This window comes from Chaetodon auriga, chromosome 1 (genome assembly GCF_051107435.1).
Source record: "Chaetodon auriga isolate fChaAug3 chromosome 1, fChaAug3.hap1, whole genome shotgun sequence".
In the NCBI taxonomy this organism is placed as follows: Eukaryota; Metazoa; Chordata; class Actinopteri; order Chaetodontiformes; family Chaetodontidae; genus Chaetodon; species Chaetodon auriga.
The window spans coordinates 8,594,628-8,620,556 of NC_135074.1; the positions used below are offsets into that span (position 1 = coordinate 8,594,628).

At 42.6% G+C, this 25,929-nt stretch overlaps 1 protein-coding gene across 2 annotated transcripts in view; it reads left to right on the top strand.

The window, feature by feature from the left end:
* Positions 1 to 24,715, top strand: part of LOC143328458 (synaptosomal-associated protein 25-A-like) — a 34,137-nt gene extending 9,422 nt beyond the window's left edge. The window contains exons 2-8 of one of the 2 annotated variants that reach the window (XM_076743646.1): positions 6,150 to 6,256; positions 7,372 to 7,413; positions 13,489 to 13,537; positions 17,730 to 17,847; positions 21,206 to 21,325; positions 22,076 to 22,220; positions 23,231 to 24,715. In XM_076743646.1, the coding sequence (XP_076599761.1) occupies positions 6,185 to 6,256; positions 7,372 to 7,413; positions 13,489 to 13,537; positions 17,730 to 17,847; positions 21,206 to 21,325; positions 22,076 to 22,220; positions 23,231 to 23,299 (615 nt within the window). In that variant the 5' untranslated portion in view covers positions 6,150 to 6,184 and the 3' untranslated portion in view covers positions 23,300 to 24,715. Of the gene's footprint in view, positions 1 to 6,149; positions 6,257 to 7,371; positions 7,414 to 13,488; positions 13,538 to 17,385; positions 17,504 to 17,729; positions 17,848 to 21,205; positions 21,326 to 22,075; positions 22,221 to 23,230 lie in introns of both variants that reach the window. The other variant, XM_076743727.1, reaches the window with a different exon arrangement.
* Positions 24,716 to 25,929: the final 1,214 nt, after the last annotated feature.

The window sequence follows — 25,929 nt, forward strand, 5'->3', positions numbered from 1 at the left end:
CTTGTACAAACCTCAGTCAGATAAAGGATCAGTGAATGAGGCAGGCTAGATGAACATATTCAACTGAACAACCCGTCTTCCCTGATGGCAGGTTAACAAGGGCTTATGTGGTCAATGTCCACAACTATTATTGTGGTTAAATTTGGCTTGTTATTATTACCAGAATGAGCGGCTTCACCCTGGATTTACCTCACCATTGCATTTTACTGTATGACTGAAAACTGCAGTTTTGTGTCCATTTATCAGTCATATCAGTGTGTAATGAAAAATTTTTCATAATTCTGTGCAAATTGCAAACTTTATTCTGACTAACAGGTGAAATAATTCCACTGTAACGCTGACAATGTCTTCCCAATGAAGCTCATTCGTTACTGACAGCTCATACAGTGTCTTGTTCATACAAAGGCCTGCTGTATTTTCCTCTGGGTTTCTGTGTTTTCAGAGTGGAATTTTCCATTTGTATGCTTTGACAGGATTTTCCTTTGTTGCCTGAAATAGCGTGTTGTTGGATTCTTCCACGATTGGGGCTGTGTAGCTGTGTGTTAATCATGTCAGCCTATGACAGTGCTAATCCAGTCCCCTTCTGGAGCTCTGTGCCAAAACTGTACGCTGCTCTGTTCTACTTCATACACACGCTATGAAACAAACTCACCTAGTTCAAATCGTCCCCACAACATGGCAGGAGCTGGTAGCCTGTGTGCTGTGCTGGTACTAGATGGTTTTATAGGAATGAAAAGATGTGATGGATGTGACAGACAAGGTGGGAGGTAAGCAGAGACAGACAACATCATCTGTGGAAACAAATCCAGGAAATAAGAAACGTAGAAAGAATAACAGACGTAGGAGGCCACTGTTCAGTGAGACAGATGGGGATTTGGTTCAATAGCAAAACACAACAATAACAATTTCCATCCTCTTTTTGTCACAACAAATGGTGACTATGCTGCTGTGTTTAGGTTCTTACTTGTTATGCTCATTAAGCATCATCATGGCTCTGGCAAAATTCCTCTCATACTGTTTCCACATTTGCCTTTAACAGCTTTTAGGATTAATGCTATTAATATTCTGATCAATAATTCACTGGTGCCCTTTAATGTCTCCATCTCAGTCAATGCTCTCCCATCACGCTTAAATTTGTTGCTCATTTCCTCTTTGATGAGACGCGCTCGGCATTTCTAGACATCACTTGTGACTACTGTGAGTTTTTCTCCTTTGTCCTTATCCTGTTGATGCAGGTGGCAGGATTTCAGCCATAATGGCTTCTCATGCTTACTATCAAGGCCTGCTGGAAAACATATCACCTGTGAGCCACATGATTGGACCTGGGAAACTCCCAAATGACACCGGCTGTAATCAGCAGGAAACTGAATTGTTGCTGTGTTATATCAGTCGACCACAGATGAGGCATTTATTTCTCAGTAAATGGATTAGATTATTACCTAAATCGCAGGTATTATTTGCTCCCTCATTCTCTTTCCTGAACGTGCACTGCATACATTCATAGACAGAGAGGGAGTGGAAAGGGGATGAAGTGAAACAAAGAAAGCAAGCAAGAGGAGATGGAGTTAGAGGAGAGAGTGTGTGAGAGAGAGGAGAGGAAACAGTGGAGAGTAAATCCTCTTTCCCTGCTGACTTTAATCTCTCCACAGGCTGAGCCTGGCAGTTCAGGCCTCACAGCAGCCCACAGCTGAGATGAGTGACAGCCAGCAGGGCCGCAGGTGGGGGATGGGGGACGGATGGACCTTGTGTCCTGTCCGCTCGACTGTAGCGCGTGTGTGTCTGTCTATGAAACATGTTGAGCATGTTAAAGAGGAGGTGACTTTCAGAGGGGGGTGGAGGAACAGAGAAGGAGGGAAAAGACTGACGGGGAGATGAATTGTGTTAGTTATGTGTGATGTGATACGTTCAAGTAACTGCTTGGAAACAGAACGGTTTTAAACTTTAAAAAAGTTGTCACCAGCAAAAACATAGTGATGCAGATCTGTTCGTTTAGTGTTTTGTTTTTGAGCCATTTCAATAATTCTTGTAAAATCTTTGAGTCTCCACAGTTGGCAGCATCATATGTACTGTTGTGTACTGTTGTACACAAGTAATGATCGAACATGAAAGTTGTTGCATGTTTTGTGAAAATAATACTGTGAATGTTCAGAGTGAGTAGATGCTATGGTTTGCTGTGGTATTGTAAGATTGTTGTCATTTTCCAACCAGTCACCATTAGCTCAACAACCAGAGTTCGCCAATAGATTTGTTCAGGTTTGTGTGCAGCACCCCCACCCCCAGCCTTTCCACTGGTCCAGCAACCATCATCTCTGGTTTTGGTCAAAATAAACCCTTAATTCATAGAGTGAGATGTGAAAATATGAATAGATATGAATCATCCTAGTATACTGTTATGGCAGTTAGTATACAAAAACGTCAAAATAATTTAACATTTTGTACTAACAGGCGACTTTGGGATGTCACTGCTTATTAAATTTCACATAGGGACATCAAAATGTTTCCTGGAGCAGCTCCTCCATCTCCTTTGTGCATTGCACTGTGGGAGAATAGTGTCTATCAGTAGCTCAAGGGTCAGTTGTTTTGAATATACTGACTGTATTGAGTATGCTTTTGTCTCCTGTCCAGTTTGAATACATTGCATATTCAGAACCTGCTTTGATTTAGTATGTAGTATGGAGTTGGGACCAAGCTTATATGTAGCATCAAATGATGATGATGAATGATGAATTTGATTTGTTTGCAGTAAAATTGATCAGATGTCAGTCCAATAAGCATGAAATCTGTGCTAAACTCTAACTAAACTGGCGTGAAAAGGGTGTCCAGTGGGGCACATGTATGGTTTACCAGCCCGAGCTTAACTCAGAGTGAGAGTGAAAGTAGTGACAAAGATGGAGGGAGTGTTGCATCATGAAGACTAAGCAGCATCACAAACAACACCCAAAATAGACTTTGTGTGCAATAAATGATTAATTAAAAATTGGATATATGTTCAAAATATATTGTTAAAGCAAAACAAATCGACACCGGTTCAAAGACAAATTGTTGAGAGAACGTTGGTCATATTTTTGATAGGCTGAGAGATGAATACTATGACAGTGCTGTCACAGTCAATATAAGAGAAAATGAGAGGACGCATCCATGCTGTATGTGTGTCAACAGGAAGTAGCTCCACTGCAAAGGGATTAGCAATAAACGGCTGATCAATAAGACAGCAGAACAGTACACAGGAAGACGGATGTAGTGAGGAGCAAGAGGAGAAGAAGGCAGAGTGCGAGAACACAGGTCTGAATGTTACTGACTGTGTGAGATGTCACAGTTTTTACTTCAGTTGCTTTTGCTGCTCTTCAAGGTGCAAATGTACTGACATGTTTCGTTTCAGTACAGGAACAGTACAGAGGGGTTTTTAACGGAGAGTACTTCACTGTCATATCAATCAATACTGTCGCCACTGAAAACACCACCATGGCAACGCTGTGAAGAAGCGGGCATGGAGTGATGGCAGTGGGTATGATGAGTGTTGGTTTGTTGCCATTTTGGAACTTCATATCCGTTTTCTAAAATGGAGCAGAGAGAGTTGTTGTCCCAGCTCAAACACAGGGGCTTTCTGTGTAGTTCATGTGTGTTTCTCTTTAACGTGAAGCCTGCTGTCATCTGTGTGGTCCACCTGTGATGCAGCTGATCTGTGAGCTGAAGCTCATTCTACACTTGCACTCATTGTAAGGAGCTCCGGATTACAGCAGCTTCCAAATGGCAAAAATGTAAAATGTCGACTTAAATATTTTAAAGTGCAGCTGTGTACCAGGTATAGCAGACAAAAACAGAGAGAGAGAGAGAGAGAGAGAGAGAGAGAGAGAGAGAGAGAGAGAGAGAGAGAGAGAGAGAGAGAGAGAGCACGAAAGAAGGAGAGAAGCACTTTGAAAAGGCTGTTTTTTTCCCTCCATCTCTCTTCCCGGCACATGTTCAATTATTAACCACCCTGACGACTCTGCCGGGATGGAGACAGAGACAGGCAGGCAGACAGGTAGGCAGACAGGCAGAAGGCGGGGCAGAACAAGGAGATACTTCATCAAACATCCAGCTGTGAGTCTGAGCTGACCTTGTGTCCGTTCACTTCAGAGACCCTCTGGCAGGGACTGATTGATGGATGCTTGACCTTACTTTTTAGGTCCCAAAATCCAGCACATCAACGAAATCCCAGAGTTGTTTCTGCTATTTTACCAGAAGGCTGTAATTTTACAGTGACACAGGAAGGCTAAATGACCATTAATGTCTTCACACAAGAGCGTAACTCAAAATACACCAAAGCAATATCGTAGCAACTTAAAGTAAGCCCAGAATAATTCTGTTTAAATAGCACGAGAACGGTCTGCTTTTATCTGTGAAAACCTACTTTTGGAGATGCTATTTTTCCGTGACAGATTAGTAAAACTGACAGTCTCCTCCTGCAGACACAGCAGCCCATTGAGTCCAAGTGTCAGCGGTCACATGGTCCCATCGCAGTACTGTATATTGCAGTAGATTAGATTGCATAAAGCTTTAATGACCCCCGAGCTGAGAGCTGCTGGGTGGTTAAATTTATTTCAGCAACAATCTACATTAGAACAAAAACTCTTCAGTATGATTTGTGTTATAGAAACAAAGAACGCACAAATGAGGTCTGATTGGACCAGATCAGATAATTTGCCTCATTAAAGGCTTATTCTCCTCATCCCTCGTCTCCTTCGTCTCGCCCAGCAGCAGCAGCAGCAGCAGCAGTGTGTAACCCTGTCAGCCTGCAGAGTTACAGCCACATACATTTTTCATGGACCATACCTCCAGCTCTACTGCGTGTGGCTATATGAAAGACTGTCTGGCAGCGTGTCAGAGGGAGGAACAAAAATAGACCCCTGTCTCTGTCCTGATACTTTTTCTTCTAACCGTTAGAGTGATGGAGCTCCTCCCTCGTTCATCTCGATTCACTGCTGACGCCTGAGGAGGAAATTCAGAGTGTTCAGGCTGCAGGTTTGAACATGGGGTGTGTAGCAGCAGTGTTTCTCCAGTGGACAGTGCGTTTGTGGGTGTAAATGCTGGTTGCGTGCGCGACTGAGGTTGTAAACAAAAGCAGATTCTGTTAACCAACAGCATTTTAAACTATGAATTATGCATCCCTTGTCCTTGTGAGGTAAGAATATTGCCTTTGGTTCTGGCTCAGTCAGGTCTGAAAACAGTGTTTCATCTCCTGTGTTGATAGTCTTTTTCTGTGCTGTTGACAGAGACTGAGCAGGTATGACAAAGACTTTCACACCTAAGTGTTGACCAGCTTTGACGGTGGGAACTTTGAAAGGAACTCAGAGAACTTTACCCGTCCATCGGGGTCCTAAACGTGAGGGCTGACCCCCTTCACTTTAACCCAGCAGCTGGGAAGCAAGACACAGGAACTTCTTATAATGAGGAGCTGCAGCGTTTATTCATGCTCAAAATGTAACTGAGACTGTACACACACGCTGCGCACTGCACTATTCCTAAAAGAAGCCAGGCAACTCTTTTAACCATTGGCTATAGGGAGGAAAAGTAAGGAAAGACTGGGTGAGCAGGTGAGGGGTCAAATGTTCCATAAATGGAAATGGTAATTCGCATCCAGCATACAAACATATAAAATCGATATCAACAACGATATGGTCCATTGCAGTGTTGCACTGTGGACATTGTCATATGTCAATTAGGCATCGCCCGACCCTCAGTGAGCCACAATTCCTGCTTGTATGAGTGTTAACTATAGAAAGGGGTCAAGTCTGGTGTTAAAAGCTCTTCACTGTTTGACAATAACAGCAGAGACTGACCCTGCTGCTGCAGAGCAGCCTCAAGATGCATCCGACAACAAACGGGGACAGAAAAATCCATAAAACTAGAAGATAATTATGATTGTTCATTCATCAGAACAGAACCGCTCTGCCTTTACCAAACGTGAATAATGTATAATGTGTGTGTTGTTAATGTGGTGTTTCTTCTGGGGACACAACAGGGCTGTTTTTCAGAACCCCAGCGAAATGTCCTCACACTTTCTTATGCTGTTTTGTATTCTTGTTAGTGTACTAACCTCCCTCTCTCTCTCTCTCTCTCTCTCTCCCTCTCTCTCTCTCTCTCTCTCTCTTTCTCTTTCTCTCTCCCAGTCTTTCTTGTTTGAAGTCAAAGCTCCGCAGTCATCATGGCAGACGAATCAGACATGCGCAACGAGCTGGCCGACCTGCAGACACGCGCAGACGAAATAGCCGATGAGGTACAGTAGAGGACGCACATTAAACACCTGTGTTCACCTGTATAAACATGCTTATACACTGACGCACGCACCAACACGGACTGTTATCTGCTCTGTCATTTTGTCTGTAACTCACAGTAGGTGCTTCAGTGAAATGAGATTCCATATGATCGTGTGTTACCTGCTGAAGAGGCTGCTAGAGTTAAAAATTTAAATATAGTAACTTATAACTCCCCCAGCATGAATTTTGGGTCTTTTACTATCACAGCTAAAAGCAGAAAAAGAGAGAAATGTAAGGACTTTTTCTGCAGAACAGGTTTTTGGTCTGTGGCACGATGGCTCTAATGTGACATTTCAAAATGACCTGTTCTCATAAGGGCACAAACGTATCCCCAAAGCCTCCAGGCTGACAGACACAGCTGCTTTAATGTGACCCTCCCTTGTTTTAGCAATTTGTTCACTAAGTCTCTTTCATCAAGACTGTGCTTTTTTTGGAGAAGGGAGAACTTTGCCCTTTTTAATGAGTTGAGAGGAGCTCAGGAAGAGCAGATAATTCTGTGCAGCAGAATAATGGAGCAGCTCAAATGGCCTTATTAAACATTCATGAGGAGATAATGCAAGGCCAAGAGAAGCATCGTGGATGTTAGGGGAGGGAAGGGAGGGAGAAATAAGGAAGGAAGGGATTGATGAATGGATGGTCAATGGAGCAACAGTGGGGCAAAGGAGAGGCAGGAGACGAGGAGATAACAAAGGAGGAAGGAGTGAGGATTGGGAGTGACTGTTTGGTTTAAGAAATGGATGAGATTTGAAGGGATCCTTCAGAGGGTAGAAAGCTGGCAAACAAAAGGTAGAAATCAGATAATTAATCCGGGGATCAGAGGAGAGGAGATTAATCAAGATTAATTATATGAGTTATGTGAGTGTCAGCATTTTTTTTCTGTCTACACATTCGAATGAACCATATTAGTGAAGCTTTGTTCACCTTTCAAATGTGTTCTTTAAACCTGTATTTTTCCATCCTGGTGCACTGAGATGTCCTGCTGACATGTACAGTCACAGGTGGTGTGCTGTATGTCCGCGTTTGCTCTCTTGTGGTCTCTCAGCTGATCATTCGCTCTCTCTTTCTCACCCTGCAGTCTCTGGAGAGCACTCGGCGTATGCTGGCTCTGGTCGAGGAGGTGAGTCCAATGATCCACTGACACACATCACACGACCAGTCCCACTCACGTGATTACACAAGCAACCATTTGTCTTGTTGACATTCTTCAATACCTGTCCCATGCTAACTAATAAAGCTGAAGCCTGGTTTGGCTTCAGAGTATATAGAGAGTATTTTTTCCCTGGGACTCAGTCAGCTCATAGATCAGTTCTTTAGCGCTCAGTATATTAAGCAGTCTGCCTCGTTAACACTATTAAAGAATTCAGGACGTGAGCTATTTAGCCACAAATTGAGTGAACAGTCTCTGCTGAAGAAGTTTAACTTGAGTTAACTTATCAACAGTCTGGGCTCTTAAACAATATGCCAGGAAAAGGTATTATTAATTAGTTAGTTTTAAGCTTGTTTTGCTGTTTTACTGTCATTAGAGTGTGTGTCAGGCCTGCTACCGGCTTGAGAGACATGGCCCTGCTCTAACCCCTGGACCAGCCACCATGTCTTAATTAGACAAAGCCGTGAGGGACAGAGCGAAACCCGAGGCTGACCTAAACACTGACCTGCTCGACAGACAAGCCTTTTCACTGGCAGCATCCGAGTATTTGACCTTTGAAGTTAATGCCAAGGGAATGCCATTTGTTCGTTCTGGTAGCCTCTGATGGGAAATGTCCTGCGGTTTGTTAGTACTGTGTATCTCCTTCTGATGCTCCCAGATGGTAGTTCTTGAGTTGAAACCAGCAGAAGACAGAGACACAAACAGGAACTGTGTCGTGTTTTGGCTTCTTTTCTGACAACATGCTCGTCATCCCTCTCACTTTGCACCTGTCCAGAGAAATAGGCTCAGTGTAGACTGCAATGAAGCAATAATGAAACATATCTGTGTCTATCGGTCAATCTGTCTATCTACAAGCATATATATATATATATAATTCTTATTTTCTATGTTATTAAAGTGATGGAAGCGACTGTTTTTGACAGTATGGTGAACCTTTCCTCCCGGTGAATTGTGAGCACATGCTAATACTCCATGACCTCTGCGTTAAAAGGGCTTATGCTTACGCTAATTGAGAACGGTGAGAGCAGGAAGCACACACACGTCCAGTGATCTCTCTGAGATCTGTGCAGTGCTACATGCTTGTTTCGGCCTGTCCAGACCTGATGGTGAGCTCAAACCATGTCAGATGAGTTGTCTGCAGTGAGTTTTGATACCATGTGTTCTGCTTGAGAACCACTGTAGCACAGTGACATCATTTAGTTTAAGCTGTCCTGTGCTTTCTCTGTAAAACTGGAGCAATACCCTGATTATTATGATTACCACGTATTATTATTATGCATTGTTATAAGAAGGCTATGGGGGAAAAATCATGGACCTCACACAAACATGCAAGCAAACTAGATGGTTTGATAACAACTCAACTTTAACTTGGCATCTAAACACCATATTTTCAACCACAGAGAGCAGTTGGTCATTGAAGTCAAGGAATGAAAAAGAATCTCCATCACTCCAGATTTGCTTTGCTGAAGTTTTTGTGTAATTTCTTCCTCTGGAAAGCCTTCTTCTTCATGATGTTGGCTTGCACGCCTTCATATATTCATAATTATCTGCATAATGTCTCTCCAAATTGAAGTCATCACTCTTGAAACACTTGAAATGTATCACTCATTTAGCATAGCACACCTCCAGACAGCTGACGCGGCAGGCAGCTGCTATGGCTGCTGTGATGTGTCGTCTTCGCAGCAGGTCGCACAAAGTGTGTTTATGCAGGTATGATTTTTCTGCATAAGTCGGCTGATGCATAAGTGTGTTTTTTAGGTGTTTTTCGTTACTTTGACCAATAAGTCTAACTAATGATCTCAGTAACAACTGGATTGATGCATCCTTAAATGGATCAAAGCCTAGCCTGGCTGTAAGTAATCAGAAGAAATTACAGAAGAGTTTAAACTGCTGGCTTCACTTCATAGATGAATGTCATTAAACCCTATGACATCTCTTTCCCCTCCTGTTGTTTTGGTGGCAATTACACAATTACAGTTAATCGGTAATGACTTTACATTGTGTGAATTCATCCATCCTGAGAGCTACACGAATATAACATCCTTAACGGAGAAAATTAGCTAGTCGATTAAATCCACCCTTTCCCTCTTTAATCCTCCTTTCCTCCTCTAGAAATCGTCTCTTACATGATCCTTTAAGGATCATACCCACACTGTTACTGCACTGCAGCTCTGACTCTTACTCTTTTTACTCTGTTCGTCATTATGTGGAGGCTTTTTCTACTTTTGTACTCAGTGAGTCGCTCTGGTTGAACTCATCAGCCTAATACCTAACATGTAATTGTAACATCCTTGCAGGACCTGCATCATAATATCATTATGCACGGACTCTTATATGAAATGCATGAGAGAGAGCAACATAGTGAAATCAATTTATATGAAATGCAGATTTACAACCTGAATACACCTGTAAATGCAAACAAACAAACAAGCGGTGATAGTGATGCTGGTACTGTCTATTCTTCTATGTCTTTTCTTTTGTATGAAGTATCTCTGGGTATACAGTATGCACTGTACACAGGGTTACTGTAGTAAGTTCATTCTTTTATCACTGTTGTAATGGCCATAAAAAAACAACATAACTGCAACTGCAACTGCATAACAATGTCACTTCATGGTCTGACCATAGAAACCCTCACAGTGAGTGATGTTATGTGTCCTATTCTCATGCAAATGGCCAAAATACACACACTGTATCAGCACCTTTGGAGCTAATTACTCTGACAACCAAACCCCAGAGTGCTGGAAGCCAGATTTTGCGAGCTGGTTCCAGCTTCATTCCAGCTTCAGACAACCAGCTTCAGGCTATAGTTTTATATTTACTCATTCTTCTAATATTTAATTCTATACATGCAATGTTAGCAGCATGATTAGCAGCATGAATCTCATCTACAGTGCGTAAAGTTTATCCACAGTGGAGAGAGAGAGAGTGGTTTGCTTATTGGAAATGAATGACCTTTGTTGTGCAACACACGTGATGATTTTTCTGAAAAGGTTGTATCTTCCTTGATAAAACCTCTTCAGAGAGGAGATACTGAGGCTCTTATGAAAATGGTTATCTTTGCACCAGGACTGCCGGGAACAGAAATGAGAAACTGCTCGGTGGCTGAGAATGAAATGTGAAGAAAGTGGGTGAGAGAGATGGAAAAAAAGAGAGTGAGACAGAGATGGACATAAGAGGGACGACGGATGAGATGATGAGATGAAAGATAACCACAGGGGCAGAGGGACATCAAGCCCAAATCCAATGCCTCTGTGGAGCAGAGATCTGATTTGACGAGCAGCATCGGGCCTGAAGTCAGACGATACATTACATAAGATGGACAGGATATTATGTTCATGCAGGCTGTGACCACCACCACACCATTACGTCTGTTTGGAGTCTTCAAACTGGTTTTCCTTAAACTCAAAGTCAAATTCAAACTCTAAATTGCTCATAATACTTCATTTTATTTTTATTGTATTATTCATCACCTATATATTATTTCTAGGACAGTGAATTTTGAGCCACCTAATAAAAAAAATCAACTAATCATTTGAGTGGTATTTAATTGCAAAATGTGTAGCTCCAGTAGATTTGTGTTTATCAGATATCACCTCAGACCCTGGTTGACCAATAGCAGGGCAGCAGGTGGATCAGGCTGATGCAGTCGTCTCCATAGTGACTGAATTAGAATAGATTCCAGGAGACAGAAGAGTGGACATTTCAATGAAAAATCAATACCAGGCTACCGTTAATGTTAACTGACCTCGTATTGCCTTTGGCTTTTCTTAACATTGTTTATGCAGTGCAAAGTTCCAATGATGGTGCTTTCTTTGAGGATCGTGGCTGATGCAGACACCTCACGTTTAAGACAACACGGTTTTGGGGCATAGCAAAATTAAAACACAACTGGAAGACAGCATTAGAGCCAACCTTAATAGTCAGCTAAATGTACTTAAGACTCACATTTTCAAAGAGGACTGCTTCACATCGACGTTGCTGCTAAGCATAGAAATGAAGAACAAAGAAAGAATGATGAGTTTAAAATATTCATTGCTGGTAATGTCTGGAAAAGTGGACGCCACCGTCCATGTTCATTTCCTGGACAGAAAATGAATTTGGGAGAAACTGCAAAAAAAAAAAAATGGTCGGGTCCTCAGCAGAGATTGTGTGACTCACTGCATCACAGCAAAGTGTGAAAAAGACCCGTTTGTGTATGTGTGTGCGCATTTCACCAGCCATACAGAAAGATGTGATGTCATCGCGTCAGACTATGCCAGCTGGCGTGGGCAAATATCCTGTCCTGCAGTCCAGAGCCACGACTGCCCTCCCATGTCACGTCCTATAATTCCTAAAGGGTAAACAAGCAGTTCAGCGTGTAACTGCTCTGCTGAAGTTTCTGCGCTCAGGATTCTTTCATTCTCATTCATTTGTCCCCAGAGCTCATGGAAATGAACTGCTTTTCTCCTTCTAAATTGATTTGTAGTCATCTGGACAATGCTTTCTTGATCAACGATTCACACTGATACAGATCCATGGCCAGTGGCAGATGTCTTTGGCAGTTGGTGTGATTGATACTAATATCAGTGGCATGTCTAACAGGCCTGTAGCACTGCTCTCTATCACTGCTCCAAGAAGGTCAGAGCACACTTTGATCCAAAATAGCTGATGCATGAACTGAACGGCCTTTCTGAACGGTCAGCTGTTGTTTTGTGGTGTGCGCGGTGGTTAATGTGGTTGTTGCGTGCTCACCGAAGTGTGTTGTTATGTGACGAAGCCCGTGCATAGAGAAGTAACAGCGTGTGTGTTCATGTGTTGTGTGTGCCTGTGTGTTTGAGCGTGTGCCAGTGCTGTAAGCCAAATCAAAATGTTACATTACTGGAGCTTTGTCAACAAATCTGTGGTACCAGCCCAGTGCACCTAACAAATATAGCACATGCCATTTGGTGGACGAGTTTGTCCCAGGAATCTGTGCAGTATCGTGCATGTATATTTATGGCATTTTGAGAGGTTTTTTCATAAGGTTACAGGAGGTTTGCAATTTTGTTTTAGACCTGTTGATTTGTTGGATGTCTGTCTCTATGTGAGACATGCTTCTGAGACAGGGCTGTCGAAATAAACTTGGCGGGCAGTCTGAAAGGGTCTCCTGACCCTGGAACCACCTGGTTTACCCACCTCCCCCGTACACTGTACAGGTCATGTGTTGTGTTGTGAGAAAGTAAAGCTCCTAATGTCATAATATGTTGCCATTTTCTGTCCATTTCAGAATAAGATTCTAATGACGAACAGTGGTCATTTCCTCTCTACTGTCTTATTTGCATGACTTTGCTCCATTCTTGGGTCAAATATAATAAATCTCTCCATTTATCTGTTGACTGATGGCTGTTTACTGTTTCAGTGCGAAGTAATACATGTTGGAAAATATGGTTACTTGCTCTCTTGCTGAGAGGTTGATGAGAAGATCAATACCACTCTGATGTTTGTCCACTAAATATGGAGTTAAAGCCAGCTGGTGGTTAACTGAGCTGAGTATAAAGACTGGAAACAGCTGGCCTGGCTTTGTCAGAAGGTAAATTAAACCCACATCAAGCACCTTTAAAGCTCGCCAATTATCCGCACAAAGACCAAAGTTGAAAAAAGACAAGTTGTCATTTAACATTTTAGCTTCAGAGGTGCTGGTAAATGAATTCTGTGACCTTTGGAACGAGCCAAATTAGCTGTTTCCCCTGTTTTCAAGCTAAGCTAATGGTCTCCTGGCTTTGGCTTTGTATTTAGCGCACAGATATCAGAGCAGTATGAATCTTCTGTCCAGCTTACGGCAACAACGCTATTAAGTATATTTCCCAAAATATCAAAATATTCCTTTCAAGTCAAGCTGTCTCAGTCGTGCCAGACAATATCAGTCACACTCCAAAAAGTGATTTCAGATTGTAATTTGACCCACCTCTGCTGTCCTGAGAGCTCTGCTCTGTTCTGCTCTGTTGACCTTCGCTGATCTGTCCCTTTTCTTCCTCTCCCCCCCGACTTCTCTTTCTTTTTCTCATCTGTCTGTCTGTCTGTTAGAGTAAAGATGCCGGCATCAGGACTCTGGTCATGTTGGATGAACAAGGAGGTAAGTTGATAGGGAGAGAACACTGAACACTGTCTCTTTAACTAACAGCTGTCTTCACTTTTAATCTGCTCTGCTAGCAGTTCTCTCTTGCAGTTATTCAGTGCTGTTTAATGGGAGAGTTGTCATCAGCAGCGCGTCCAGAATAACAGTCAAATTTACAACCCAGAGGAAAATGGCTTTTATGGTTTTATAATTGCTAAAGCTGAGGGAGAATTTATTTCTTTGTGAGCTTCGGCAAACTTTTTAAAAGTATCTTCAGCTGCAGTCTGAGCAAAATGTGGCTAAAATGGTTATACTGGATGTAGCTGTTGAGCTAGCCTCCTGCTTCGCCTCCCTATTACTACACCTTTATGCTCACATTATTTGTCAGACAAAAGCATATGTATTGACTTAACCTTACTGATTATATCGTATATATAACGTTTAAGCACTAGAAGAAGAACATAAACAAACTCCAAAGCAAATACATCAGTGCTTTTGACCATGCTCTCTGAAACCTATTTGCCGTGTTCATGTGGGATTCTCCAAGGAGCAGATATACAGATTTTTTTCTGATAAACAACCCACTGGTGCTTATTGAGTGTCAGCTGTTATTTATTAGCATGTATGAGAGTATATGCTGGCCTGCTGGAGCCCTCCTCAGCCAAACTAAACCTATTTTAACAAGAGACGTGGCATAAATTGCCTTCACTATTTTGGAGAGGCTGCAGTGCTTGACTCTGCGGGCTGTGACTGTGCAGGAGGAGCAGACACACATGAGCAGAGTGCGACAAAAGCTGCTAATTTTGTCTGCTCCACCAGTCGGTTTGAATTTCAGAGTCTTCTTTTATTCTGAAAGTCTTGGTCAAAGCAGCCAAGGTCACAGGTTTGATCCACATGGCAGTCGAAGTTAACTGTAGGAACGCACTGACACTGACAGCGTGTGTGTGTGTGTGTGTGTGTGTGTGTGTGTGCGCGCGCGCGTCCTCACTGTCATCCGCTTAATGTTTTTAAGACATAAAGGGAAATTCCATGTTTTTCCTGCTTGTACCTGCATTATCCTAACTGCTGTTTTGTGGCTACATGTGAAGCTTCAAGGCACATTTATTGGATATAGAGAATATGTAACACAGCAGCACATGTAGCGGATGTGTGTGTATGTGTATTACCAAAGGCTTCTGTACAGCTGCATGCGTGAAAGAGCAGCCTAATTGGCCTGTCAAAGGAACATATAGCCTGTTTCTCCTCTCTCTTCCCCCCCCCCCCCCCACAGCGCAGGACAGCAATCAATTCACAGATTTAAATTACCTCTGCCTCTCAGCAATTGTCCTCTTAACCTGATCCCCCATCTGTCTCTCTCTCTCTCTCTCTCTCTCTGTTTCTCCTCTTCTTTTCTTTCTTTCATGCTCCTTCTCTTCTTTCCCACCAGCCCCTGCTCTCATCCCCTTCACTTTTCCATCCTGACCTCTGCGTTCTTCCTCTCCTGTTCCTTTGCCTGGGGATCGCTTTGGTTACAATAATGATGGAGCTCTTTTCTTGTCTGTCATTCTTGTCATCTTCATCCTCCTCACCTTCCCTACCCTTCCTTCCCTAAACTAATTCCTCTGTCCTTTACACATGCACATACACACACATGCACAGTGGGAGGAGATTTGTCATTTTTTGCAGTGATGTATTACCTGAGGTTGAGGTCTCACTGCAGCTAATGAGTCCCTCCCTGCTTGGCTGTTACATGCATGTTGACCTGAATTACACCTCAGTCAGGGCTGATGGATTGCAGCAACAGCACAGTGAGCAGCAACTCGTAGCATTTTCGCCCTGAGTACGAAACACTGCGTTGACTCTGCCTCCTGCACTCTGCAAATGTAGTGTGGCTGATTTTTGTTCAGAATGGTGAATGTTAATGGCCTTAAACTGGAGATTGCAGTGTTTACATCTTTTTATTGACCACTTCATCATCATGGGACCATTACGGCTCGTCCCCGTGACTCTCCACTTTTTCTGTTACTCTCGGATCAGTGATCAACGCTGACAGCCACAAACAGATTGACTTAAAAACCACCAGCTATTGACACACAGTAAAGCAGCTACTCTGGATGTTTTCCAGGTCCTGAGTAGCACACATCGATGTCTCATTTACATTCATTTTCATTTCATGACACTGAGTAAAGTGACTTAAAGAGGCAGAACGTACAGTTTAAGAGTTATCCATCACAAAAGACTCTCCTGGATAATGTAACAACTCTATGGGTTTATATTTTGGTCGCCCATTTTAATTATTTCAACTTCATTTCTCAGAAATCATGTTTTGTCATTTTAGCATGGCCGACGACTCCAAATACAACCTAACCATCATCCTCGGCCGCTGTTGCCATGGAGAAGGAGGTAGTCACAGGCACGAATCAAAGTGCTAAACTATTCAGAACACTTCGTGTGTGCAAACTGAATTGATTTAATATGCAGGTTGTGTTTTCGGTGTTTTCTCATCACTGTAATCTTTAGCTTTCTCCCACCATTAGAGGAAGCAAGGTCCTTCATTTCTGCAGAAAAATTGAACTATAGTAATGATGTGACATGTGTTGATAGACCTTTTTTCACAGCAGACATCCTAAAAATGTCCCTGTAATGATGACGGTTAAGAATGGCTGAATTCCATTCAGCTGCTTCAGTTTCAGGCTCCTGATCTTGTGCCTGCCACACTGTCATGGCTCTCTGGGACACTCGAATAGAGCAGAGGCATCGTTAATGTTATCAGTGCAACGCCTGTGCTTATCCTACTACAGTAAGTCAAAATGTCTGCTGTAAAAAAGGCCTATTGTGGTCACTCCTCGCTGTTTTGAATCATTCTGCTTTCTAATTGGTTAAAGCTGTGACTGACTACAGGAGGGGACGGGAGGCCTTCACACTATAATCCTCAGACGGAGGGGAGGAGGCAGGTTAAGTCTGGCCTGGCTGTCCGAGGATGACGAGATAAACTGTGCCTCCCTCTCTCACGTTCCTCCTCTACTCAATCCCTTGCCTGGGATTACTGCTCGAGGCCATTTAGTTGTCGTGTGTAGCACTTTGTTGGTAAACTCCACTCACACATTTCTACCGTACAGCTAACTGATAGAATTCATCAGGATCATTTCTCCTGATCCTCTCTCCTCAGCTTTTAAGATCCGCCTCTTCTTCTTCTTCTTGAAAAGTTTGTTCCATTTCTCGGTATAAACTGCTCTGGCTTTAGAGGGGGTAAGAAAAGTGAAAGGAGAGAGAAGGAGATTTTCTTTTCAACAGGTCTTGGTTGTGGATTAGTAGCACTCGTTTCTAAAGATCTTGAGCCAGTGTTACTCTACGATCATGTATGTCCTCTGCGCTGCAATGTGACCAATCAGACCTCAGGAATCCTGCAAGGCATAAAGACCCCTTTCCACTGATGGATATTACTGCTATCCTGTCCTTTCACCATTAACCATCCAGAGAGAGAGGATGTGCCCTTGAATCTGAGCTTTTTATAGCTCTGTGACCATCTGAGTAAAGACGCAGTGGTGACTTCATGTGCCCGAATGATGCTTTTCATCACATTCATGAAACCCTTACTCAGATCAGCAACATGTCCTTTTGGATGGAGGTAGGAAACAAAGAGCTGTTGGAGCCGTGTAAAATCCAAGGAAAGAAGCTCGCATGCAAAGCAATAGAGGAAGAACAAATCAAGTTCATTTGTTTTTTAGACAGCAGAAATACCCAGCTGTTCTTGTAGCTTGTTGCCTGCTTTGCCTTCTGCATCTAGCCAAACCGTTTTGCCTCCTGCGCTGTAGTGTAGAGCGCCACCCTCAAAAAACAAAACAGTCCCATTTATTTCACGACTCTCATGCCTTTGTCCTCACCAGAACAACTTGATCGTGTGGAGGAGGGCATGAACAAGGTGAACGCAGACCTGAAGGAGGCCGAGAAAGATTTAAAAGATATAGGACAATGCTGTGGTCTGATATGCCCATGTATTAAAAAGTAGGTACCGGCCAGGAGCCCCGAGCTCTTGCCTGTCCAGTGCTGGTGGTGGTGGTGATGTCTGATGTCTCTCTTGTCACAGTCAATGTCTTTTTTTGTCTCTTTTCCTTTGTCTCCCCTCTCTACTCCCCTCCCTTCCTTCCACCCATGACTTCTTCCTCCTCTCTTCTCTTCTCATGTGCTTTCGTTCTTTTGCTGGGAAAAATGACAATGTGTTGGTAATCAGAGCAACTGGAGCGCATCGAGGAGGGGATGGACCAAATCAATAAGGACATGAAGGATGCAGAAAAGAATTTGAACAATCTAGGACAGTTCTGTGGTCTATGTTCATGTCCCTGTAACAAGTAGGTGCTGCCTGTGCTGCCTGACTGCATGTGTTTCAGTGCCTGCCTTCCTGCCACTCTATCCGTCTGCCTGCTTCTGGTGTATAGAGCACGGTGAACTGTGGTGTGAGCAGTGAGGCCCATAGCCACAACACACACTCGGAACAGGCACCAGCACGGCATGCATGTGTGTGGGTGTGTTTGCTTAAGTTAAGACTGAGATAAAGTGAAAGAGTGTGTGCATGCATGAACAACACACACATCCGCACAACAGGTCTGATGCCACTTGATTTGCTCTCCAGCCTCCACGGCTGTTGTCCTCAAAAGCCCTTCATTCCACATTGGATGAGACATTCTCTTCCAGCAGGGAGCAGCATCAGCAGGGATCTGGGCCGGGACACCCACCAACCCCCTAAACCCCACCCAAGCCCCCACCCCAACACCCTGCAGCATGATGCATCATGCTGTGTACAAAATCTCACCAAAGAATCGATTAACTAGGTGCCTTCTGTTCCAAATGACTGATTTGAAGTTTATCCATTTTTCTGCCATTTGGAAAACTATTCATGTTGGTGTTTTACATGTTGTTAAATGAGCTAATGGAAATATTTTAGTGCTCTATATTGATACTTGCAGATAAACAATCTGACGAGTCATTTAGGTCAGTCAGAATAGTTTGACATTTTAGGAAATATCGTTGATATTACTCTCATGTCTGTGTGCTAAATACATAGCTGGAACCAACAAACAGTAAGCTGAGTTCAGCATAAAGACTGGAAAGGAGGAAACAGCTGGCCTGGCTCTTTCAGAGCTAACAAAATCCACCTCTTAACCTCTGGACAGAACCAGGCCTGCCTTTCCCCCCGTTAACAGCCGTTGAGCCAAGCTAAGCTAGCTGTTCTGCTGGTGGTGGTTTCATATTCAGCATACAGTCATGAGAGTGGTGTCAATTTTCTCATCTAAGCTCTGCAAGAAAGTGAAAAGGCATGTTTCCCAAAATGTCTAACTATACCTTTAATTTTTAATTAGATGTGATTTGTTACTGAATGTATGCTATTTTCTATTGAAGGCTATTTAGACAGTACACAGTTATATTTTATCACCTATCAGTGCAGTACAGTAACTTTCTAATCAAACACTAACAATAATTGTGAAGCAATGAGAGCTACTAAAATGTTTTTCTCTTCTACACACCAACTTTGGCACATGACCCTCATGTTACAAGTTTAATCATAGGATGCCTCAATTGGCCCCTGCCTCTCTTCCCTCAGGACGGTCCTACATCATGAAGTATCATACAAGAGTGAGGCAAACTTGTTTTCTGGGCACACTCGGCATCGGGTGCTGTCATTTAAACATTAAAGCTCTTTAATCCTATTTCTGTACTCTGAAAGCTTTGAAGGTGGATTCCCAATACCAGTTTTGCCAAACTCCTGTGTGATCTGTTCTCTGGCCCTCAACAGCCAAACTATGGCCACTGAGTCATGTCTGAGCGTATTCTACTCTGGGACCAGTGCATGTACTGTATACAGTTGTCCATCTCAGAGCTATAGAAAACACAAGTGGCTGACAAACCAAGAGATAAATGACGATGTTGCCACGGTTTGTAGAAAGAGGTTTCTCAGATATTCTTATGGGGTTTAATTAAGTGATGCCTCAACAGTGAACTGAACGCAGTATGTGGACTGCACCTACTGTACGTTAGTCCAGTATTAGTGCAGAATGTTCAGGGTTTTTTCCTCTTCTTGATGAAAGACTTAAGCAGAACTGAAAAAACCTCATTATCTGTGTTTGATCTGGCCTCGGATGGTCAGTTTTAGTACTTCTTTTTCTTTGCATTGACTGTGTACTACCACATTTTTTATATCCATCCTGGAGATTAAATATATCAGAAGACATTTTAACATCAGACTTTTTTTTTTTCTCCAAAACAGGGCTTAACAGGATGTTGAAAGTAGCACGTGTAACTAATCTGCTTTATTTGCATCACAGCCATCATTTTGTAGGAGCTGGTGTCAGTGCTTTTGTTTTTTTTTTTTTTAACTAGTCACGCCCCAGTTTTGGATCTTTTGGTTTTTGTATGAAGGTGTATGGGGAGCTTTCTGCGTCCATTTGGTCCACTTTGGTCCCGCTTCCATACGTGATTGTTGGGTTCAGATCTTGTCTATTCTATAGCTCTTTGGTCCTCCCTTTCATGAACCACTCGTTATGTAATCCTGTGGTTATGTCATGTGTTTCATCTGATCTAGACTCTTTATATGGCAGCCCTGGGTCAAATAGCAGAAGAAAAACAATTCTTGCTTGTTCTAAACTGTCTGGAGCACCTGATGGGTGTGGTGTCCACCTCAAGACGACCGTGCCGTGCACAGTGGTTGTCTTTCATTGAAAAGTGAAGAAATCAAACTTAAATAGTCTAAACTTTGGTCATCGTGTTGTCCTCTGTGGTGCCCTCCTCTCGTCAGGTGCTCCAAGCATAATTAAACAAACGCTAAGAATTCTATTTGTCTATTTGACTGTATACAGTGTATCGTCCTATAGACTGATCCATCCAGATGTAATGAAGGGCTGATCACAACTACGGTGTTACTTCGCCTCGTATGCAAAATTATCACCGGTCACTTTTTTGTTTGTTTGTTTTGTTTTGTTTTTTTGTTTGTTTTCCATGACAGACCTAACTGTTCAGCTTTCTTTTAATAGATACAGCGTGTGACTGATCCTGTTCCTCTCTACGTGTTTTTCCCTCCCCATGTCAAACATTGTGTGTTCTGTCTCTGCCTTGCATGTCCTCTCACTCTGCATGTTTAGTGTGTGTGTTTGTGTCTCCTCTGTCTGGATTCTGGTTATGTTCTGTGTTTGTGCTCTTCTGTATGTGCTTGTGGGAGACGGTTTGCTGAGTCTTTAAAGGACCTTAATTACTTTCTATCACAAGCCACATACTGGATGAGCTTATTGTGCTCACATTCAATTGATCTGCACATTAGATCAATTATTCACTAACAGTTGCAAATGCATGTATGTAAGTTTATCATACGTGGCTGGCACGTTGCTTGTAGCAGGCAAATTGGCTTAACACCATATTCCCCAATGCATGCTAAACATATATTCATCGACAGTATATGTTTTGATAGTGAATTGTGAAGTTCTTACATTGCCTTCCATTCACACATTCACATTCCAGTGCACACACATGCACAGTGTCACACATATTGACCAGCACACACTCACATGCACATCTAAAGTACGCCTAGTTTTGGTAAACAAGCACACAGACGTACATATGCACAAACAAATACATTTACACACACGCAGAAAGACAAGCACACAATGCACTAACTGAGCCGCCCTTTGCACTGCCCTAACTGAAATGTGTGTGTGGTAGGATTAAGGGTGGGGGCCAGGCTTGGGGAGGGAACCAGGATGGAGTGGTGAACAGCCAGCCAGGGGCTCGAGTGGTGGACGAACGTGAACAGATGGCCATCAGTGGGGGCTTCATCCGCAGGTAAGTGTGTGTCTGTGTGTGTGTCCCTCTGTGTGTGTAGCTGGCGCGCTTGCTTGTTTCTCTGTGCGTGTATAAGCACTCTGTACGGTTGTGTACGTGTGTGTTTGTGTGTTTGAATATGTGATACTGTTTGCATTATTCTCGTGAATCAGTGAAATGTGATGTCAGTTTCCTGTGATGTTTAACGGCTTACACAAATAATCAACAAAGGTGCAACAGATTTAGTCTCTGATGTCTGATGGATGTGGTTTATTTTAAGGAGTCACAAGCAAAAAAGTTTACAAACCAGTGGAATAAGTCATATGCAGGTTAGAGTTTAGAGTTTTCGCCTCTAAGCTTGACTCTGGCTAGGAATCAACGAGTAATACTATGACATATGATTCAGGCCTCATGGATCTTAGTGAATTGTCCAGTTTTCTTCCTCCTGCTGAAGTTTTTTCAGTTCTTTGAAAAACAGGACACAGATCGGTGTGAAATGCTGTCCATGGTACTGAATCTTCAGACCCACTCTGTGTGAGATAAAGCAGCTCATGTGGGAGACAGATGCATGTAAACCAGTGTGACTTGTTATTTTATACTTAAAAATCACAATGTTGAATGAATTCCAGGTAATTTATATGTTCATATTGCACCTACTCATTGTGGACTGTACCAAAACATTCTGTGAGACTGGTAGAGATTACAGAATGTTAGCTACCACATAATCTTTGGCCAATAAGCAGTCCCACTTCCTCCTACTGTGTGTTCCAGGGTAACAGATGACGCCAGGGAGAATGAGATGGATGAGAACCTGGAGCAGGTGGGCGGCATCATTGGCAATCTGCGTCACATGGCCCTGGACATGGGCCAGGAGATCGACACCCAGAACCGCCAGATCGATAGGATCATGGAGAAGGTACTGTCTGCACTGCCATGGAGACTTTGGGAGTGGTGGGAGAGGGTGCTTCATTTCTTGAGAACTGCATATCTTTGATGTATTTGCCTCCTCACCGATCCAAATTCATACTTATTGAAACAAGTCAGTTTCAGTTGTTACCAGGCAACAGCCTCTCCTCCTCGGAGTCGCAGCGAAGTAATATTAATAATTAATTAATATAAGGTGGAAAGAGATAGTGCCAACAAAGTTTACAGTGTGACGCTCCAGATTCTTCAAGGAGAAACTATAGGCACACTTTTGTTGTATGTGGAAACAAAATAATTAAGGGGCTGCAAAGGGCACCAGCTTTTCAAGACTGTGAGATAATCTTTTACTGTATAGGCCTATTTGTATTAATGCTAGGAGAAGGTATGGAAAGCTATAGAGGCAGCCAGAATGTAGTTATATGTACAATACACATTTAATTAAAGTCAGAAATTGGTAGTTTAACAATGTACAGTCAGAGCTGTGGGTAGAGTAAGTACATGAATGGCAACAAATGTAGAAAAAAATCATAGCTAATCTATAAAGGATTTTGCAGATATTTAGCATGGATAACATGCCCAGCATCAGGCTGTATAACAGCAGATTCAGCTGTGCTGACTTAGCAGATTTAGCCTGGGTTTGACACAGTAAGTTAAGCATCCCGATTGTGCACTTTGTCCATTAGTTCAGTAGCTTCATTAAAGGATAATTATGCTTTCAATCTGGCGTATTTCTGATAAATGTGGCCGTTAAGACTAGTGACAGCACTAACTTTGTGCCTGAAACAGCCATTCTGACTAACTGCATAGAGATCTACATCCAGGTCAACTCGCCATCTGACATAATCACCCTGTATATTCATGATGAAACACATCATGTTGAAAAAAAAAAAAAAACAGAATTTGTCTTTAAAGCACCTTATCCCATCCTTTACCACTGTTTTTAGAACATTTTCTAACAGACTGCTGCTGAGCTGTGTCACAGTCAGTGCTTTTCTCTTTCAGGCTGACTCCAACAAGACCAGGATTGACGAGGCTAACCAGCGTGCTACAAAGATGTTGGGCAGTGGCTAAACTGCAGCGAAAAAGTGCTTTCATCCCCGTTAACCCCCATCACCCGAAAAATAACAACACCAACCAAACCCAGCTCCCAGCACCAACGCCCAGCGCCCACCTCCTATGCTCGACAGCAGGCGCTGCAACATCATGCTTTTATTGTGATACTTGTAGAGGTTTGCACACATGCACATATCATACATCCCTCTGCCCCCTTTCAGTCCTGCCCATCACCCATCACCCCTCTCCCTTTCCTCCCTTTGTTGTCAGTGTTGTTCTGTGGTGTCGCTCTTTTGATTTTGTTAAGAAATAATAGTCCTGTGACACATCGTCCACTCAGACTCTCTCCACACTGTACATAGTGCTTCTTAAATGGCTTCATTCAAGATCATTTGTCCTGTTTTCTCAGTCTCTCTTTTTTTTTTTAAAAAAGTCTGTGTGCAACATAAACTGTATGTACACCTTGTTCCAAGATGTCCTTCCCCCATGTCAGTATTCCGATGTTGTCCATGTAAGGCACACTGTGTATCCATCAGTCAAGATGTTGTGATGCTACATGATAAGGCCACAGTGATTTGCCGTGAATGCAGTGAACATACAGTCCTCACAGCTTGTAACCAAGGCCACTGTTTAAATACAAAGTCATAGTGTAGATGTGGAGCCACTCAGATCTTGATATCGTAGTAGAGCATGGATACTCAGTGAAGTCTCTCTAAGTATTTGAGCCTTTTGGATGAAAAGGTGGCTTTTTGATCCTGATTGTTAGTGTATTTGACCAACTCTATTGATGGAGCAGTATTAACACAATTTGATGCCATTGATTGTATAGTATATACCTTTTCCTCAGGGAGCTAAATCTGACCATTCAAAGGCAAGGGTTGAATATTTAATTGATTTGTTGTAATTCATAAACATGTTATCATGAGGCTCAGTGTTGACACAGATGTTTGTGATCTGAACAGCACTGTTGTTGAGACTTGTTTAACCATCAGAAACATCGGGCATTAACCAGAAGAGCTAACATTGATTGTTTGATAACGAAAGGAGGTGGAGCTTTGCTGCAGGTCAGAGTTCAACAGCAATCAATTCAAGTGTTAGGAAAAGTTACAGGTGTGTCACCAACCTCTTCACATACCAGGCCAGACCGCTTTTATCCATGATTCAACCCAAGCAATATCAAGTAGCGCATTAAGTGTGTTATGCATGTCCATCCGCTGCTAGAAGACACTGAATAATTCATTTATCCAGGCAAAAATATCTTAACATGGCAACCGCATGCTACATATGTAGGCCACACAGAGGAGAGGCCCATATTTATCTGCAATAGTGCCACTCTTTTTGATTCATGTCTCTTTACCTTTCCAGACTGTGACCACCACTGTAAATTAATATGTTGGAAAATGCCAATAAAACCATCATAACTGTAGAACCAAACTGAGCTTCATTTCTATCTTTATGAGTCTCAGTGCGGGTTTGAGTTAATATCATGGTCTTGTAAATCACCAGGCTGAGAGAGTTTTTTCATGCACTTAGTAACATCACATCACAAATCCCTCAAAACACAAGCAGTAAATTATGAATGCAAGAATTAGAACAACAGAGCCTTGACCGCAGATGGAACAACTGCTCTTGTGCCTTCGGAAGGATCATGCCACACATAGAGTGAGCAGAGAAGGAACTTTTCACTTCTAGACAGAGCAAATTAATCAGGTGGAAAGCAGATAAAGATCCTCAGGGAGCATGGAGCACTACTTTTTTTCTTTTTTTAAAATTATGTGAAATCTTTCCAGACAAAATTTAATTTAAAGAAAATGCAGAGGTTCATATCTACTCAGTCATCACCATCTCCCTGCTCATATCTCATGTTGACTTTTCTCATTTCAAGGAAATTGATCTGTGTAGTGTCAACACAGTTGTTAGGGGACGTCAGTCTCCATCCTCCGCACAGTCACATGACCTGGCTTTATTTAAGAGAAAAAGAGATAATGATATCATGACGGTATGCTTACTCACCCGATGAGGATTTCTTTGTATGTGCTATTACTGCATAAAGTTTTACAACTCACAAGACAACATGAGCGTGATATAATTTATAGCGACCAAATCCAAGAAAACGTGTTTTCTCTTGTGTCCTTCTACAGAGAGGTGAGAGGTCAAAGAGTGTATCCTAACTATGCTTAAGTTAGTCTAAAACTGGAGCCAAATGGCTAAAATATGCAACGTCAACATGAATATTTAAAGCACTCGTGAGCAACATGGAAGAAAATAAAAGCCGGACATGATAGAAGAGGAAGAGACAGAGAAGGAAAGATGTGCAGCAGCACATTACACTAATGGACATCTACTGTGGTGCCGTGGGCTTAGGGCGGATTAGAGTTTACCACGTCACTAAGAACCCGCACACACACACACACACACACACACACACACACACACACACACACACACACACACACACACACACACATACTTGAATCAACAAGATACACACAACAGGGTAATCTGCTATACCTTGGTTACATCCGATACACCGCCCCTGTCATGGGGTTTGCACACAGTCGAATGAAATGGATGAATGTTAACATCCATGTCATCAAAGGTCCTGCATACTTAATCATTTGTGATTTATTTAAAAAAAACGAGGATTT